General features: G+C 36.9%; 1 protein-coding gene across 1 annotated transcript; it reads left to right on the plus strand.

Moving 5' to 3' along the window:
• Positions 1 to 228: 228 nt before the first annotated feature.
• Positions 229 to 11,510, plus strand: LOC138708522 (hemolymph lipopolysaccharide-binding protein-like). Its single transcript, XM_069838638.1, has 4 exons — positions 229 to 459; positions 3,110 to 3,227; positions 6,975 to 7,253; positions 11,100 to 11,510. Exons 1-4 carry the CDS (start codon positions 229 to 231, stop codon positions 11,252 to 11,254), a joined length of 783 nt encoding a protein of 260 aa, XP_069694739.1. The 3' UTR covers positions 11,255 to 11,510.
• Positions 11,511 to 18,668: the final 7,158 nt, after the last annotated feature.

The following is an 18,668-nucleotide window of genomic DNA, read 5'->3' on the forward strand; positions in this document are numbered from 1 at the left end:
TGCCTAATTTAAATTATTTCCTTTCAATTACGTAAAACACAAGTTTTAGAAGAGACTGGGAAACAAACCAATGATTTTGATCTGTCTTCAATTTCTATTAAATTCCTGGCTACAACCATATTTTGATTCAACTTGCATTGGTGCAATCCTCAGTCTACATGCGATAGTTTACATCTGGCACAAGCAAGTTTCTTTTCGTTATTGTCTATTTTGAGAAACAGATTTACAATGCTGATGATCGTGGCGCCTTTCTATATAAACCGGGCGGTTGCAGAGCTGCTCGCCAGACCTGTTGGCGGTCTGCTGTCAAGCAGGATGTTCAGGTGCGAGCTGCTGATCTGCATGCTGCTCTGGAGTGCTGGAGGCCCCGCGGCGAATCACTGCACATCCCCGCGCTCCAGTGCCTTCAAGTTCTCAATAACAAGTCGTCGCAACTCCACAGGTCATTGGATCGCAGAGGTAACTTGAAACTAACTATACACTAATATTAATACGATTGCTAAGAAAGAAGTACCGAGTGAGGTGGCTCATGCGTTCCGTATAAGCCCCGCATTCTGGAGGTCCGTGGTTCGATTCTGGACTGACCAACCTGACTTTGGTTTTTCCGTGATTTTCCACACTTGCTTAGGCAAAATCCGGTTGGAATTTTCATTGCCACGGTCAATTTCGGTCCATTTTCTTTCTCTCCACTGTAGAAAAATAATTTAGATTTCATACCATTCATCTTCTTCCATCCTCTGATTGAGGTTCTAGCCGATATGTACATATACAGGGTGATTAAAAATACGGGGCATAATTTCAGGTATTTTCCACATGTAGACAATCAAAATAGTTCATTACAACATGTGTCCGGAAATGCTTTATTTCCGAGTTATGGCCTTCACAACATTGAAATTCACCGGAACGTTTTTCTTTCCGCAGGTCGTTGCCGTCAAAGGAGACATTAAGAGGGCACTCTGACAGTTCATTCCGAGGCGAAGGTTACATTCAGTGTTGTGTAGGCGTTAGACTGTGCGACATGTATTCAAATCAAACAGACTTACGGGGCAGGCGTACACAAACTTCCTGGAAAACACCATACCTCATGTTTTAGAAGACACTCCACTGATCAATCGTCAACACATTCACTTCTTGCATGATGGCGCTCCTGCACACTCCAGTCGTACGGCCCGCCGGTACTTGGATCGAAGGTTTCCTGATCGATGGGTAGGTAGAGGTGGCCCAATTGCTTGGCCTCCACGCTCACCTAATCTGAACCCTCTCGATTTCTACTTGTGGGGCGATTTAAAATCATTGGTTTATTCGTCTCCGGTGCCTGATTTGGAATCCCTTCGGAATCGAATTGAAGCATGTTCTGAGGACATACGCAATACTCCTGGAGTTTGGGATCGTGTTCGCAGGTCAATGAGACATCGATGTGAGGTCTGTATTCAAGCAGGAGGTGGACATTTTGAACATCTTCTGTAATGACAACGACCTGCGGAAAGAAAAACGTTCCGGTGAAATTCACCGTTGTGAAGGCAATAACTCGGAAATGAAACGTTTCCGGACACATGTTGTAATGAACTATTTTGATTGTCTACATGTGGGAAATATATACCTGAAATTATGCCCCGTATTTTTGAAACACCCTGCATTTACAGGAAGTACATCTCACTTGACAATATGTGTCAGAGGAAGAACAATTCGCAGCCCTAGAACAACACTGCCACAACTTAAAAATTGGCTGTTTTGAGTTAGGGGGGAGTTGGGTAGTATCGGACATCGGGTAATATCGGACAGTGCGTTTCTTTCATCTACCACCAGATGATAGTGCCTGAATGACATGGTTACGTTTCTGTATGCGACATCACATAACCATGTCATTCAGGTACTATCATCTTGTGTTAGATGAAAAAACCCACTGTCCGATATTACCCGATGACCGATACTACCCAACTCTCCCCTACGCCCATTTTCTGGTTCGTAGAATAGTCCTCTACCACAAACTAAAATCGTCATATCTCTAACTTGCTTCAATCAGAGGCTACGCGAGATAAATCGGTGTTGAAAAGGATTATTAATATTACGAATCAAAACTTTGAAATGCGATTATCTCAAAAGTGACTTTTTTTTAGTTGTGGCAGTGTTGTTCTACGGGTGCAAATTCTTTGTATGCATTTGAAGTGTGACTAGTGTAATATCTAGCTAGTGGGCGATATACGCAAAGGAGGGGGAAAGGAACTAGCCACCCTATCTCATTATCTCCTGGCTTAATTGGCTCATAAGTGATGCTTTCTTTCTCTGACACATATCGTCATGTGAGATGTACTGCCTGATAATAGATATACGTATCAGCCAGAACCTGAATCAGATCATATACAGATGGGTTTACACTGAATATTACCCATTTCGTCTTACATGCAAATGTGAACATATTCCCCTTCCAGATTTCTAACAGGGATGGAAGAAAATAGTTTCGTCACCTCTAGTGCAGGTTATGAGCAAGCTGCGCGCAAGAACGACATGCAATCCAGATTGTTAAAATTGCTGTATTTTCACAAATAAACAATTCCGAAACTAGAGACCTTCACCATTGTTTTCAGGAACCTAAATCGTTTACATTAACGCTGAAGACAAATCCATCGTGCCCTACTGAAAACCCTCATTTATTAGTCTACAACAAGAAATATTTAAAGACAATTAAAACTTCACAACTAACTTGTTATGTAACATCTTAGTAAGACCACAGTCTAGTATATACAGTCACGAAGCTCAATACGTAGCAAATATTCATCCATAGATAGTTGCTAACCACTAGGATCGCTAATATCGCCTCATTACAGACAATGCGAAATAGTACTGGCACAGTCTAGTGTTTCTAGCACACTCACAACGCAAGCTTCGCGACTCTATATATACTAGACTGTGGTAATACATTTAATTGAATTGCTGCAAGAACTTAAAAAAATTCAAGTATGTGTAGTTCTTAATTTAATAACTACGTCATAGGAATTAAATGTGGCAATATTCGGCAAATGTTAATTTTTTCACATACCTGTAATAGGTTACACCAATTTTTCGAATGCTAATAAATTAACTTACTAAAATAGAGCTAATTTGTATATAGGTTAAATTAGAACATAATGCAGAAGGCAAAGAGGTTGGACCCTGGGAAGTGGATGTGGACCACGTTACATCGAAGTGCGACAACTCAGATCTCATTACAATAGCAGCTACAATAGCAGGTAATTCATTCGTTCATTTAGTGTTCTGCCCAAGGGCAGGCCTTTCACTGAAAACCCAGCCTTCTCTAATCCTTCCCACTTTCTGCCCTCCTCTTCGTTTCCTCACATGATCCCTATATCTTAATGTCTTCTATGATCTGATATCTTCTTCTACTCCGAACTCTTCTACCGTTCACCATTCCTTCCAGTGCATCGTTCAGCAGGCAGTTCCTTCTTTTCCAGTGACCCAACCAATTTCTTTTCCTCTTCCTGATCAGTTTCAGCATCATTCTTTCTTCACCCACTCTTTCCAACACAGCTTCATTTCTTATTCTGTCTGTCCACTTCACATGTCCCACTCTTCTCCATATCCACATTTCAAATGCTTCTATTCGCTTCTCTTCACTTCGTAGTAATGTCCATTTTTCTGCTTCATAATACAATGCCACACTCCATACAAAGCACTTCACTATCGCTTCCTTAGTTCTTTTCCCAGAGGTCCGCAGAAAATGCTCCTTTTTCTATTAAAAGCGTCCTTGGCCATTGCTGTCCTCCTTTTGGCTTCCTGGCAGCAGCTCATGTTATGCTTATAGTACATCCCAAGTATTTGAAGCTGTCCACTTGCTCTATTGCCTCATTTAGAATTTGCAAGTTCATCTTCTGTATTTTTCTTCCTATGATCATGGTCTTCGTCTTATTTCAATTTACCTTCATCCCATACTGCTCACAGCTGTCGTTTAGCTCCAGGAGCATATCCTTCAGTATCATTTCCTCTTCTGCTAATAATGCCATAACAGGTAATTGTAGATTACTAATTTAATTTGGTAAGAAGTTGTAAAACTCCAAACTCCTGCGGAAATTCTTCTAAAATAGGAATTGAATAGTATTGTAATTCAGCAAGAACTATGTTTTAAATACTTAGGAATATATTTAAACTCCAAATTTTCTTGAGAAGATCAGATTGATAATGTTACGGGAAACGTATGGAGGGCACTTCACTTTATTAAGAGTATTTTGAAAAAGCATATCCCCAATTCGACGGAAATTACATACGTAATGTTAGTGCGACCTTTAATAGAATACGGAACAACATATTCGGATTCCTACAGAATATATCAAATAAATCTCTTAGAAAGAAACCAATATAGAGCAGCTAAATTTGTTAAATACGTGGAAATGATATGGCAAATTAACTTAGATGGGAATCTTTGATAAACAAATGTGGAAAAAGTAGAATAATATTATTGTATAGAGCATACATATATCAAAAAGCATGGCTAGACATAACGGCTCGATTAGAGAAGCCAATGTATTACTCTCTCTATTCAAAAAGCATGGATAGACATAACGGCTCGATTAGAAAAGTCAACTTACTACTCTATTTATTCAAAAAGCATGGATATACATAACCGCTCTGTTAGAGAAGCCAACGTACTACTCTCTTTATTAAAAAACATGGATAGACATAACGACTCGATTAGAAAAGTCAACTTACTACTCTATTTATTCAAAAAGCAAGGATAGACATAACGGCTCGGTTATAGAAGCCAACGTACTACTCTCTTTATTAAAAAAAACATGGATAGATATAACGACTCGATTAGACAAGCCAACGTACTCCTCTCTTCATTCAAAGAGCATGGATAGACATAACGGATCGACTAGAGAAGCCAACGTAATAATGTTTTCATTCAAAATCCATGGATAGACATAACGGCTCGATTAGAGAAGCCAACGTACTGCTCTCTTTATTCAAAAAGCACGGATAGACATAACGACCTGGTGAGATGAGCAAACGTACTACTCTCTTTATTCAAAAACCATGGATAGACATAACGGCTCGATTAGAGAAGCCAACTTACTACTCTCTTTATTCAAGAAGAATGGATAAACATAACGACTTGGTTAGAAAAGCCAACGTACTGCTCCTCGTTATTCAAAAAGCATGGATAGACATAACGGCTCGATTAGAGAAGCCAACGTACTACTCTCTTTATTAAAAAAAATGGATAGACATAACGACTCGATTAGAAAAGCCAACGTACTGCTATCTTCATTCAAAGAGCATGGATAGACATAATGACTTGGTGAGAAAAGCAAACGTACTACTCTCTTTATTAAAAAACCATGGATAGACATAACGGCTCGATTAGAGAAGCCAACGTACTACTCTCTTTATTCAAGAAGAATGGATAGACATAACGAAACATGGATAGACATAACGACTCGATTAGAAAAGCCAACGTACTGCTCTCTTCATTCAAAGAGCATGGATAGACATAACGACTTGGTGAGAAAAGCAAACGTACTAATCTCTTTATTGAAAAACCATGGATATACGTAACGGCTCGATTAGAGAAGCCAACGTACTGCTCTCTTTATTTAAAATGCATGGATAGACATAATGACTTGTTAGAAAAGCCAACGTGCTACTCTCTTTATTCAAAAACCACGGATAGACATAACGGCTCGATTAGAGAAGCCAACGTACTGCTCTCTTTATTTAAAAAGCATGGATAGACATAACGACTTGGTTAGAAAAGCCAAGATACTACTCTCTTTATTCAAAGCCATGGATAGACATAACGGCTCGATTACAGAAGCCAACGTACTACTCTCTTTATTTAAAAAGCATGGATAGACATAACGGCTCGATTAGAGAAGCCGACGTACTTCTCTCTTTATTTAAAAAGCATGGATAGACATAACGGCTCGATTAGAGAAGCCAACGTACTACTGTCTTTATTCAAAAAGCATGGATAGAAATAACGACTTGGTTAGAAAAGCCAACGTACTACTCTCTTTATTCAAAAACCACGGATAGACATAACGGCTCGATTAGAGAAGCCAACGTACTGCTCTCTTTATTTAAAAAGCATGGATAGACATAACGACTTGGTTAGAAAAGCCAAGATACTACTCTCTTTATTCAAAGCCATGGATAGACATAACGGCTCGATTACAGAAGCCAACGTACTACTCTCTTTATTTAAAAAGCATGGATAGACATAACGGCTCGATTAGAGAAGCCGACGTACTTCTCTCTTTATTCAAAAACCATGGATAGACATAACGGCTCGATTAGAGAAGCCAACGTACTACTGTCTTTATTCAAAAAGCATGGATAGAAATAACGACTTGGTTAGAAAAGCCAACGTACTACTCTCTTTATTCAAAAACCACGGATAGACATAACGGCTCGATTAGAGAAGCCAACTTACTACTCTCTTTATTCAAAAAGAATGGATAGACATAACGACTTGGTTAGAAAAGACAAAGTACTACTCCTCTTTATTCAAAAAGCATGGATATACATAACGGATCGATTAGAGAAGTCAACGTACTACTCATTTTTAAAATCGAACTATGAAAGATTGCAGTGATCTGAAACTCTGAGGTTTCTCCTTGCAACATACGGATCCAAGCAAATGTAACTTTTCTTCCTGAAAAGGAATTTTAAAATGTTACAATATTATTCGCATGAAATTTCAGCACAACTGAAGGACAAAAATAAAATTCTTTCAATAATTTATTATCATAATAGACTACTCTCTTAAATTTACGGAGTATATTGGGAATTAAATCAATTGCATTCCCCAAAAATCTCTAAGAAATGTTAATACAAAGCAATTTGTATCTCGGAAAAGAAGCAAAAACGAGCACAACTATATTAAACTGTTTTGTTTGCAATATCTTAAAGAATAAGCCTTTGAAATTAATGACATTATTTACGATTCACTCTGTATATAGTAAAACGATATTTTTCAGCACCGTCGTCTATATCTAAACCACCTGCAGCAGGTTACGACTTGGTTCCTGGACTGGGATACTACAAGCTGCACACGGATGTGAAGACCTGGCACGAAGCCCTCAGGGCTTGTGAGCAAGAAGGAGCACATCTCGTTATCATCAACTCTGAAGCTGAGGCCAAAGCTTTAACACCATTTTGGGATATGAATCCTAAGATTCTTAATGGCGCACCAAATGACTGGGCTCACGCTGGTTTCCATGATCTATACAAAGAAGGGGAATATCTCACAATCTTCAGTAAGTAAAGTTTTGTCCTTTTTTACTTATTCATTCAATAAGAACAGATTGATAATAATCTCATCATTCATTCATTCATCCATCTATCCATCCATCCAGCCATCACCCATCCGTCCGTCCATCCATCTATCGCACTACAGTCCGATGTGGACTATGACCTCCTCGAATTATTGTTGCCATCGATCTCTGTCTTTTGCCAGTTTCGAAGATAGTGGCCTTATATTTTTTTCGAATATTTCAATACATTTCAATATCGGTCGTCCAAAAACTGTCAGTTCTTTTTTCTCAAAAAATAATACTTCAATAGATTCATCCATATTTGTTACATCTACTGCCCATCTGAATCTGGTCTCATATGTTGTAGAAGAATTATTACTACGCTCCGTATTTCAGCTACCTATAAACTGGAATGAAGTTGTCTGATTCGAAGTATATATAACGTCACAGCACTGGAACAGGTACGTTCGTATACAAAATAGTTACGCATCCTCTGTCCTCTTTCTCTAGAAAGTCAAAATCGGGACGCAGTCATAGTTAGTAGTCTTATCGATCACTGCTCTTACTAGTCGTATTTTTAAACAACTACATCTTTGTGGCTGATTGAAGGTTCATTGCAGAGGTAAAAAGTCCTTAGGTAAGACGCACAAAAGTGCAATATTGCAGGTATTATTGAAATTTTTGAACTAATATTTTCAATGTCAATATAGACAACATTACATATAAATTGTATGAAATAAAAGTAAATATGAAAAAACAGTGTACTGAAAGACGCTGCAATACTAAAAGGTACAGAAAGTGTGTTGAATGTAATCTAAAAAAACAGTACCATCAAAATCTGAAGATTATGAAAATATTAACTCAACGTTTAGCATGGATCTGTGTAGCCTACCATGATGTTCAGTGCGAACATCCCCATTAATAAATTCACTAAAATTACATTTTAGGGAATTTCTAGAGAAATACGTACATAGAAAATTAGTGGGTTTCAGTCATGAGCGACATGCAATATCCTAATGAAACACGAAAAAATATCAGACAGTAGTAATATTTTACACTACATCATGCACCAGTAACGTCATGTGCTATTGAAAGAATTTCTTGCAATATAAAATCATTTCAAGTGACATCCGCATATGTTCAAGTTCCGTAACTTACGAATGCACGTTATTATTCACTGCAAAGATCACAACGAAAATGAACATCACGGCTCAAGCATGTGTTTACTTGTATAGTGTCTGAATGACGGCAGTTGACTGTACTCCACGAACACGCAGCGACGACCTGTTTGTTTAGAAACTTATCCATTGCATTACCTGTGTTCGGCGTACTATATACTCAATGTGTCTTTAACTTCAGTCTTTAGGTAGCTGGAATACGAAGCCTAATTATTACAAATATGGAATACCATCTTGTTTTTTAGTTTTTAAACTTACATGTTTTGAATAGTGAACGTAAAGTATCGTTCTGTTTATTGATGAATGTCCCTGTGATTGGTACACAGGACTTACAAGTTTGTAAGGTGTTATAAAATAGAATAACTGCTCTCGGGTTCTCATCCAGATGAGTTGGATATTTCTGCAGTGCTTGGAAAAGTGGCATAAGTCAGTTTCCACAAAAATTTTTCATTAATTTATTGACAACTTACGGAACATCTGCTCGCTTGGGAAAAGTGACATAAGTATTTCTCCCATTACAATAATTCATACAGAAGAAAATCAAATCCACATAAACCAGTGTGAGGACAGTTTTTTTTCCTTCTCCAGTAAAATTAACATTTTTGACTTTTGCCACTTTTCCCGAGCACTACAGATTTTTTCCAAGCTTTCGATAGCTAGATCTGCCATTTTCTTCAGGGAATGAAGTGTCGTGGGACCATATCTATCCAGTATATATATGTCAGTAGGGCTTCCCGCTGCGAGCTAATAAGGAACTAGTTCCTAGTCCCGACCGCCGCGCCGGTCGCATTCTGGCCTGCCGGTTCTCTCGAGCGCGGATACAATTCTCGCTTGGGCTGATTACTTGGTTGGGTTTATTTCGAGGTAGCCTACGACGAGTCCTCGGCCTCATCTGGCTAAATATCAACACGCTATTACCAATTCTATCGACGCTAAATAATCCCGCAGTTGATACAGCGGCGTTAAATAACCAAATAACATAAATTCTCCTCGAATTCAATTTTTACATTTTCTGACCAGTACTTGGTGACTCTACTTTACCAAATATTTAAGCTCCCGTACTCCACCTGTACCTCTTGTATTAACTGCCCATTGATCTTATGTGGCCCATGGCTAAACAGTGGTTTGGAGTAGTTCAATGTTTGCATTACAGTACTGCCTGATATCCCTGAGACTGGATTTACGTCTTCTATCTGTGAATATACCATCCGACCTGATTGTAAACTTAATGGTTCAGAAAACTCTAAGATTTGATTGTATATTTTCGTCCTGATATTGTTTTGATCAGACAAAGATTTTTTTCTGCATCATTTTTATATTCATTTTCGTTTATAATGTCATGGAAGTAGTGTTTATCGGTTACAGAAAATCAGAAGTTATTTTGCTGCTTATGGATTAGACACTCAGCGAAATTTGGATCAGGTGTATGTGTGTTTATTTATTCACACTGCAAATGGGTAAATATCCGATGGCAGTGGTAACTAATTACACTCAATGATGACTATTAATAATAGACACAATTAATAGAAATACGATTAACAATAATACTAATAATAAATACTGATAATGATTAGTAATAATAATAATAATAATAATAATAATAATAATAATAATAATAATGAGCATCCTAAATTAAATGAAGCACAATTACTTAAAATAACATTTGAAGTAAATCTAATTTGCATCTCAACCCTAAGTACTACCATATTTGGTTAATAACAATAATTCGAATTTTCCCTGATAGCAGGGCTTAAAGAATAATCCAAATGCAGCACATGTAGGTCTATGTCTTAGGCTACTAAAGAAATCTTGTCCTCGAAGTTGGCGGTTGAACTAGATGATGTGATGGTGATAACCCCTCCTCATAAAGATACGTTATTAAAGATATTCAGGAAATATTAAACACTTTAAAGTAATTTTATTTGAAATCAGCCTCTTTAGATTTTAAGCTACTATTAATTGTTGGGTGACTGCACGTAGAATAATGAAATCTTACGCATATATTCACAAGTCTTGCATTAAATTTTGAATTTATTTACAAATAAGATTATTATTTTAAGAAAGCTGTTATTTTTCATGAAAACTTTTAGGAAATTCATTATCTTCATAGGAGGCCACAATGCTCGTAAATGTTTGATGAAATATAAAATATTATTTCTTAAAAAAAATCCTCTCCGCTCATTTTCAACATGAATATTTGAGAAAAATTGAGCACATGTCTTTTAAAAATAGCTATCTAGCTTTTGTAAAATTTAAAGAAACACAAAGAAAATTGTAGCATTTATTGAAACCTAGTATCATATCGCCTTAATAGAATAATCTGATAATGGCATGAAAATTGAAATGATGTTTTGTAGTATTTCTGTAATTTATTACGAGATTATAATATATATTTAATTGTCGCCATTTTGTGCCGCTTTCAGTATGCATGATTGCGTGTCATGTACATAATTCTGGGCAAAATATGAACTAAATTTGTCCAATAACTTAGGAGAAACTATCTACGGAATTGGGCAAAAGAAAAGCAGAGGAATGGAATGGTATAAACCGCTTTTTGGTATTCGGAATACTGAAAATGTGTATATATTTGCATGAAATTTATAATATCTCGCACGTTTCCACCGTAGTATGAAAAAATTACAATAGTACTGCTATTGATTATTTATTACAGATCAAACACTGGTTGGGGCTGGATATGTTAAATGGTACCCTGGAGATCCTCACGGAGTCAACCAGAACTGTGGACTTGTGATTAGGAGAGACAATCTTCTAGCAGATATACCATGCAATGAAAAACAGCCATTCTTTTGTGAAAAGGAACTCTGATGAATTACTATGTGAAATAATAATGGACCCTCTCTATAATTAACAAATAGACTGATGTGTGAGACAGATCGTAATGAAGAGTTTCAGAATTACAAACATAAATGATTATAACGATTACAAGAATGCATTAATGATTAGTATAAAAAATGTTTTCATATTAAATTTTCTGAAAAATGTAAGATAATAAAATTATTTCTCTTGTCCTACAGTATCACAAGCAATTAGACATAAAATAAATTTGGACGTTTAAAATCAAGCTGTTACTATTATTTCCTCTACACGAGATTAATAAATGCGCTTATATATTATAACTCACGAACTAAAAAGAAGCTATATGTAGTGCATTTACTTTTTGTACAGACGGGTCAATAAAGACATTCAGTTTCAATCCTTGGGAAAGTGAACAATCTATACAGGATAGAAGGAAACCTATTATATTAATTCACAGAGGTAATAGATCAAGTCAATGCAAACAAGTTCTGTCAAATAAGTTTTTCATTCATCCAATAGTTTCGAGAATACTAAATGTAACGTCATGCAACGCTGCAAAGATAGCAGTGCTCCTCGAGGTCATTGCTTCGAAGTGGGGGGAGTGTAAGACATGCGAGAGGAGAATGTAAATAAAAACGTCTCATCAGATATGTTTGGATCAAGTTACGCTCATATGTAACACTTTACACATTAGTTAACGTTAATGTAATCTTAATTACTTTTCTCAATTAATTTATTTTCAGTTACATAAAAGATAACTTAAATGGAGATTTAGTTACAGAATATGTACTCGTAATAATGTAAAAAATGTACCTTCTTTACTATTTTGTATTCACGTAAAATGCAAAGAAATCAACAGGTACAATGAATGTTAAGTTCCATGGTAGTAAATTTTGAGTGACAAATATTGTAGCGTAATAAAGAATGTCAGGAACAAAACAATTTGCGTAATTAATTAATTGGATAATTACTTTAGGTTTGATCTACAGCAATTTTTATCGACACGTATATGATGAGACGTTTTTGTTTACATTATCTTCTCGCAAGTCTTGTGGAGTGAATGATTTAAGTTAAACGTATCCCACTGAGTAGCAATGACCTCAAAGAGCACTGATACCCTTTATAACATGTTACAAAAACTATTTTACGTATCAAAAAACTTATTTGAAATAAAAATTGTTGGCATTGACTTCATCTATTATCTCTGTGAGTTAATGTAATAAGTTCTTTCCATCTCCTATAACAGACGCGGGCAAACTGGTAATCATGATTACATCCGGTAACGGGGAGGGTTCTGACATCACGTTCCTCCACCAACTTCCACCCCCTCTGTGAGGGATCCTTAGTCGATGTGACGGATTGTTTTTTTGCGTTGTTGAATACTCATAAACGCCCATTCCAAGTAGTATGGGAAGAAAAATTCTTCTGTTGTCCTCATGGAGAAAACGTGATATGCTTACTATGCAACCAAATCGTTATAGGAACCACAGAAGCAATATACACAGACATTATATGCCTGTCGTAAGAATCATAGCTTAATTACAGGTAAATAATCGTAGTTTTAAGTTTAATACCAACACAATAAGCTAAAATAATAATATTAGCTAGATCATTTTTCTGTTTTCACAAATTTTTTAACAAAATTTCACTCCATCTTTTCTGTTTTCTTTCCTCCAGTATTTCTCTTCATTTCAATTTTTAGGACCGGAAAATACGGAGTGGCTTGAAAAATTAAAAAACGAAATATTAAGTAACCAGAACAGAGAGGAAGCGAATGCCTTGACTCAAACACAAAAGAAAATTCTTGCCAGTTACATAGTTGCATAGGAAGTCGCAAAATCATTGAAACCTTTTGGTGACGGGGAATTTGTTAATACGTGTTTAATACGTGTGGCGAGTGTTATGCCTCTGAACAAAAGGAACAATATGAAAGCATTAGTTTGTCTCGTCGTACTAACTATAGGGAGAAAATAGAAGATAATTCATCTCTGGTGGATGAGCAATTGAAATATAATTTTTCCCAATTCATAGTGTATTCACCAGCTTCAGATGAAAGTTCGGACATTGCTAAGTCAGCATGGATCTTAAGGTAATTATCTTTATTTTTATATCAACTTCTTGTAGTAAAATGTGTACAATTAATTTAATTACTATATTAAATTAACATGGGTCGTCTGTGCTTATCTAATTTTATATAAATTGATTATAACATGAACGTTTTCGGCACTAATGTGCCATTTTCAAATGTATGAAAGTTTGCCTAATTACATTTTCAAATAGATGCACATGAACTGTGTAAGTGAGACATATAATGTGTACCCTTGATGATTTGAACATAACATGACACGTAAAACACTTTTATATAGATAATTAAAACACTCAATTATTACTAACAATTAAAACCTATCAACTGATTTGTTCTTCTGCTATGTTTCCATCTTTTGTAGAACAATGTGGTTAGCTTGACGTTAATACTTTTATGTTCGCAGTAAACAAGGCTAGGCTGATAATCGGATGGTGACAACTATGAATTTGTAATGTTTCAACAACGGCAAACCGAAGAAAAACAATAACCAGGTATCACTGTAACTTATATTGTTTACCATGTTCCATCTAGGTAAAGTGCTTCATCATGTGAAAGTGATCAAACAAGGAACCTTGGTGCAATAACAATGAATAAGACAGGTCAACATTAAGTATTTTAACATTTTAACATTTTATATCACAGTGTAATTTAACAATTTTAATGACTGGATAACTGCATTTGACAAAATATTAACGTCAAGCTAACCACATTGTTCTACAAAAGATGGACAACATAGCAGAAGAACAAATCAGTTGATAGGTTTTAATTGTTAGTAATAATTGAGTGTTTTAATTATCTATATAAAAGTATTTTACATGTCATGTTATGTTCAAATCATCAAGGGTACACATTATATGTCTCACTTACACAGTTCATGTGCATCTATTTGAAAATGTAATTAGGCAAACTTTCATACATTTGAAAATGGCACATTAGTGCCGAAAACGTTCATGTTATAATCAATTTATATAAAATTAGATAAGCACAGACGGCCCATGTTAATTTAATATAGTATCACAACTTGCTTACCGGAAAAACCATATAAAATGAAATAATTAATTTAATTGTACAACATTGATGAGAGCATTCTTAACACACGGAAGAGATAATGTGTGCTCATACCTTATATTATGTTTCCCTTACAGTTCGCCACTGCATATGAAAGGGGTGAAGTAGATTCCCCTACCACACAAACTATCCTCTTTGTGGCGGGTAGTATCTCAAGATCTGCCCACCACTGCTCTATATGAATATAATGGTGGGTTTACACGTGCATGAATTCATTGGCGCCAATAGCTATTGGCGCGCAAGTAAAATCAACTTTCACGTGTAAACCTTTACTGGCGTGCAAGTTTAAACATTGCATGCAAGGTTTCGAAAAGTTAGTGGCATTCTAACTTTTCAATGCGCCAGTGGCGACGCATGCGCAAGGGGACATTTCTGTTGCACGTGTAAACATGAAGTTTGTCATCGGAACGCCAGTATTGTACAGTACAAAGTCCGCTGATGTCTTTGCATCAAGTTTTATAAATCTGATTTATATGAATGAGTAAGCGTAATTTTGAGATAGTCACAGAGTTTCTTTACGTATATGAAAAACACCTATGTTTGTGGAATCTGAACTCTAATCTTTATAAAAAAAAAAAAAAAAAAGATAGAGATGCCAGAATAGAGGCTTATGAAAACATGGCAAGGGCATTGAAAATTGATGGATTCGGAATTGCCGAGGTGAAAGCAAAAACAAAATTCGGGAAAAACGTAATATGACGAACGCAAAGCTCCGCCCACGTCCCCTTTCCACTTTTCCCCTACAAGCTCACCACACACCCTAGCGGGAAATAGGGGTTTAGGGTGGGGTGACATTTAGTGTAGGAAAGTGGAACAAAAAGAGTAACGACATCTACGAAGCAAAAGAGGAACTTCATCCTGTCAGTCTCTCTCTCTCTCTCCAGCCTCTCCTTCTCTGTTCCTTGCTTCATGTCTCTCTCTCTCTTTTTTTTCTTACGACTTCGCAGGAGGGGAGATTCGATCCGAGAAAGTTCGTAACTAAACCTAAACGCACGCTTTTTGTTCACGCTTTAGACCTCTCGGCTACCGAGGCGAGTTGGGGGTAGAAGGGAAAATGAATCTATTTATGTTTAAGGGAACTGCCATAACGTATTGTAGAAGGGGACAATGACCGAGTAGCGTGGGTAGAAACTGGTGGGCTTGTGAATGTCGCTTGGTAGGGGTTGACTACGGGGGTGGCTTCATTGTGTCCGTGTCCAACTTCGTGTACAGACGTAACCACGTGTAGTGATGATCCGTACCGAAGACGTGTACTTCTTCCTGAAAATGTCCAGGGAGAATTTGAAGGCGGATACGGTAAGGTACTGTGAGGAGCATGGACTACTTACTAGTCATTACGAGTGTCCAACCTGTGGGAAAAAAAGACTAAGTTAACAGGTGAGTGTTGTTTAATGAAAACCACATTACATTGTGTTGTGTTGTGTCAGTACATGTTGTGGACAGTTGTCTAATGCGTATTGTCTAATGCGTATGGCATTGTGGTTGTGGACAGTTGTCTAATGCGTATTATCTAATGCGCATTACAATGTGGTAGGCAGTGATCCATCGAAGCGGGACAGATAGTAGAGAGAGAGAGCATGCGAGCGAGGTGCCGAGCGGCACGGGTGGGGATAACTTCCCCTACTGGCGTTCGCCGTAATACGTTTTTTGCCCAAAATTCATACGAGAGGCGTACACTCCGGATATAAGGAAAGTAACAAGAAGCATGAAAACTGACGGTGGTTCAGATGATATAACAAACTTAAAGTAACATGGTTTCCAGTTGCTGATAGGATTTTGTATCAAGAGGTGCAAATAAGAGAAAGACAGTCTTCAGAAATTTTTGAGAAATTTGTATAAAAACATTACAATCTTAATTTATATACAATTTAAGACTGGAAATTCAAAAGGGGCTAAGTGCCATCTACTGGAATATGAGATTTTGACGTGTGTGCGTGCTGTTTATCTATGCAAATAATATACTCATTAATTTATCCATAGTTTTCTATCTAAGGGTAAGTCTTTCACTGCAAACCCATCAATCTCCAGTCTTCATTATTTTCAGCCTACCTCTTAACCTCTGCATATGATCCATACATGTTAATGATGTCTATCACGTGATTTCTTCTTCTGCCCCGAACTCTTCTCCCGTTCACCATTTCTTCCAGTGCATCCTTCAGTACGCATTTTCTTCTTAGCCAGTGATAAAGCCAAATTCTTTTCCTCTTCCTAATCAGTTTCAGGATTAATCTTTCGTCACACGCTCCATTCTTCTCCATATTCAATTACAGTTACTTCTCTTCATGTCGTCTAATGTCGATGTTTCGGTCCCATATAATGCCACACTCCACACAAGGCACTTCACTAGTGTCTTCTCTAGTTCTTTTTCCTGAGGTCAGCAGAAGATACTCAATTTTCTGTCAAAAGCTTCCATTGCCTTTTGGCTTCTTGGCAGCAGTCATGTTACTGCTTATAGTACACCCCAAGTATTTTAAGCTGTCCGCTTGTTCTACTTAGCGCAGTGAAGATAATATCTGAACTTCTGGCTAGAAGTTTATATTGTAACTTATACTTTGGAACAGAATACAAATATTAATGATAATAATAATAATAATAATAATAATAATAATAAATTTATTTATTCTGGTGGTGTTAAGGCCCTTCCACGCCACCATATATGTAGGCCTATACATACAGCGTAAAAACGAAAATTTATAATGGAGCAAAATAATTTCCAGGTGCTAAATATACCAACGTAATTTCCGATTTCAATTTTGGAAGTAAAGCATCTCTTATGTCGGTAGCAAACTTTTGAATATAATGATACTACTAGATGTTGTAGTGGTCTAAGGCATCCTGCTTAGGACTCGCGTTACGGAATGAGCGCTGGTTCGGGTCCTCACGGAGGAAGAAATTTTCTCATGAAATTTCGGCCAGTCTATGGAACCGGTGCCCACCCAGCATCGTGATGCAATTTGGGAGTTACGATAGGTAGCGAAATACGGTTGCGAAAGCCAGCTATAGGCCTAACGGCTGGGGACTGTCGTGCTAACCACATGATACATCCATTCTGATTGGATGATCGTCCACCTCTACATCGGCATGTGAACGTGAGGTCAGCAGCCGATTGATGGTTTGGGCCCTTCATGGGCTGTGTCGCCACGGACTATTATTATTATTATTATTATTATTATTATTATTATTATTATCATTATTATTATTACATGTTGTAGTAGATAATCAGAATTGTCTGTTGTCATCTGTAACATTAGTAGGTATCTGTTGAAAATTTCTTTCAGAATTCTCGCAGATGTATTTAAATTCTCCCTCTGAACAACCATTTTTTCACCCATAATATGCAATCTTCTTTTATGTCTTTTCTTTATTCCAAGTTAGAAATCATCTCCTCATCCAACAAAGTTACGACTATTAGGCAAGCGCTATGAACAAGTTAAACTTCACTTGACATGTTATGTCCTCCTGCAACATTCCGGTACCAGCCTCATTTGAAAATGGCACTGGCGAGGCAAAATAAAGAAACCCGTGTAAACCTTTACTAACGCAAAAAGACTGGCGTGTTAAGTGGCCCATGCACGTGTAAACCCACCATAATATTTTGTCATTGTTACATGTAATTATACACACTGACCACACCATCTTCAAGACAAACAGCGTCCCGAGTCTTCATCAGGATGATCCAGATTCATAAATAATTCCAGCCATGTTAAAAATTCGACTGCAATATCCGTGTGACCAATGTTGTCTTTAACGACATCTGGAACATAATACGTATTGTTGACTCCTGTTCTTCTCCGAGTTGATCTTCGTTTGTCTCGGAGATTCCATTACACTTGAATGCTCTCTTCGAGAGTCCAGTTCCCTCAGAGAGACCTAGATCGCACAGGTAAGTGACAACGGAGACTCCAGACATAGACTGAGGAATGTGTGCACGCTATATTTCTTGTTATAAGTGGAGTCCGGATTTATATACAGGCTAATATTGATCCTAAAAATATGTACATAAATATGGAACTAAAAACCTCAAAATATGTAATAAATATACAATATCAAAATTGCAAAGAGAGTTAAAAATTGGCATTAAAAATTGATTTTGAAATTCATTTTGGGGGTTTTTCAGATAAGTCTGTTTATTTTTCAGTCAGTGACTTATCGTATAATATCTAAGGATTTATATGTAACTAGCCGTACCCGTGCGCTCCGTTGCACCCGTTAGAAATAAATATAAAGTAATTACATAATTAAAATAGGACATTTGATCCAGGGAACATT

This window comes from Periplaneta americana, chromosome 11 (genome assembly GCF_040183065.1).
Source record: "Periplaneta americana isolate PAMFEO1 chromosome 11, P.americana_PAMFEO1_priV1, whole genome shotgun sequence".
NCBI lineage: Eukaryota > Metazoa > Arthropoda > Insecta > Blattodea > Blattidae > Periplaneta > Periplaneta americana.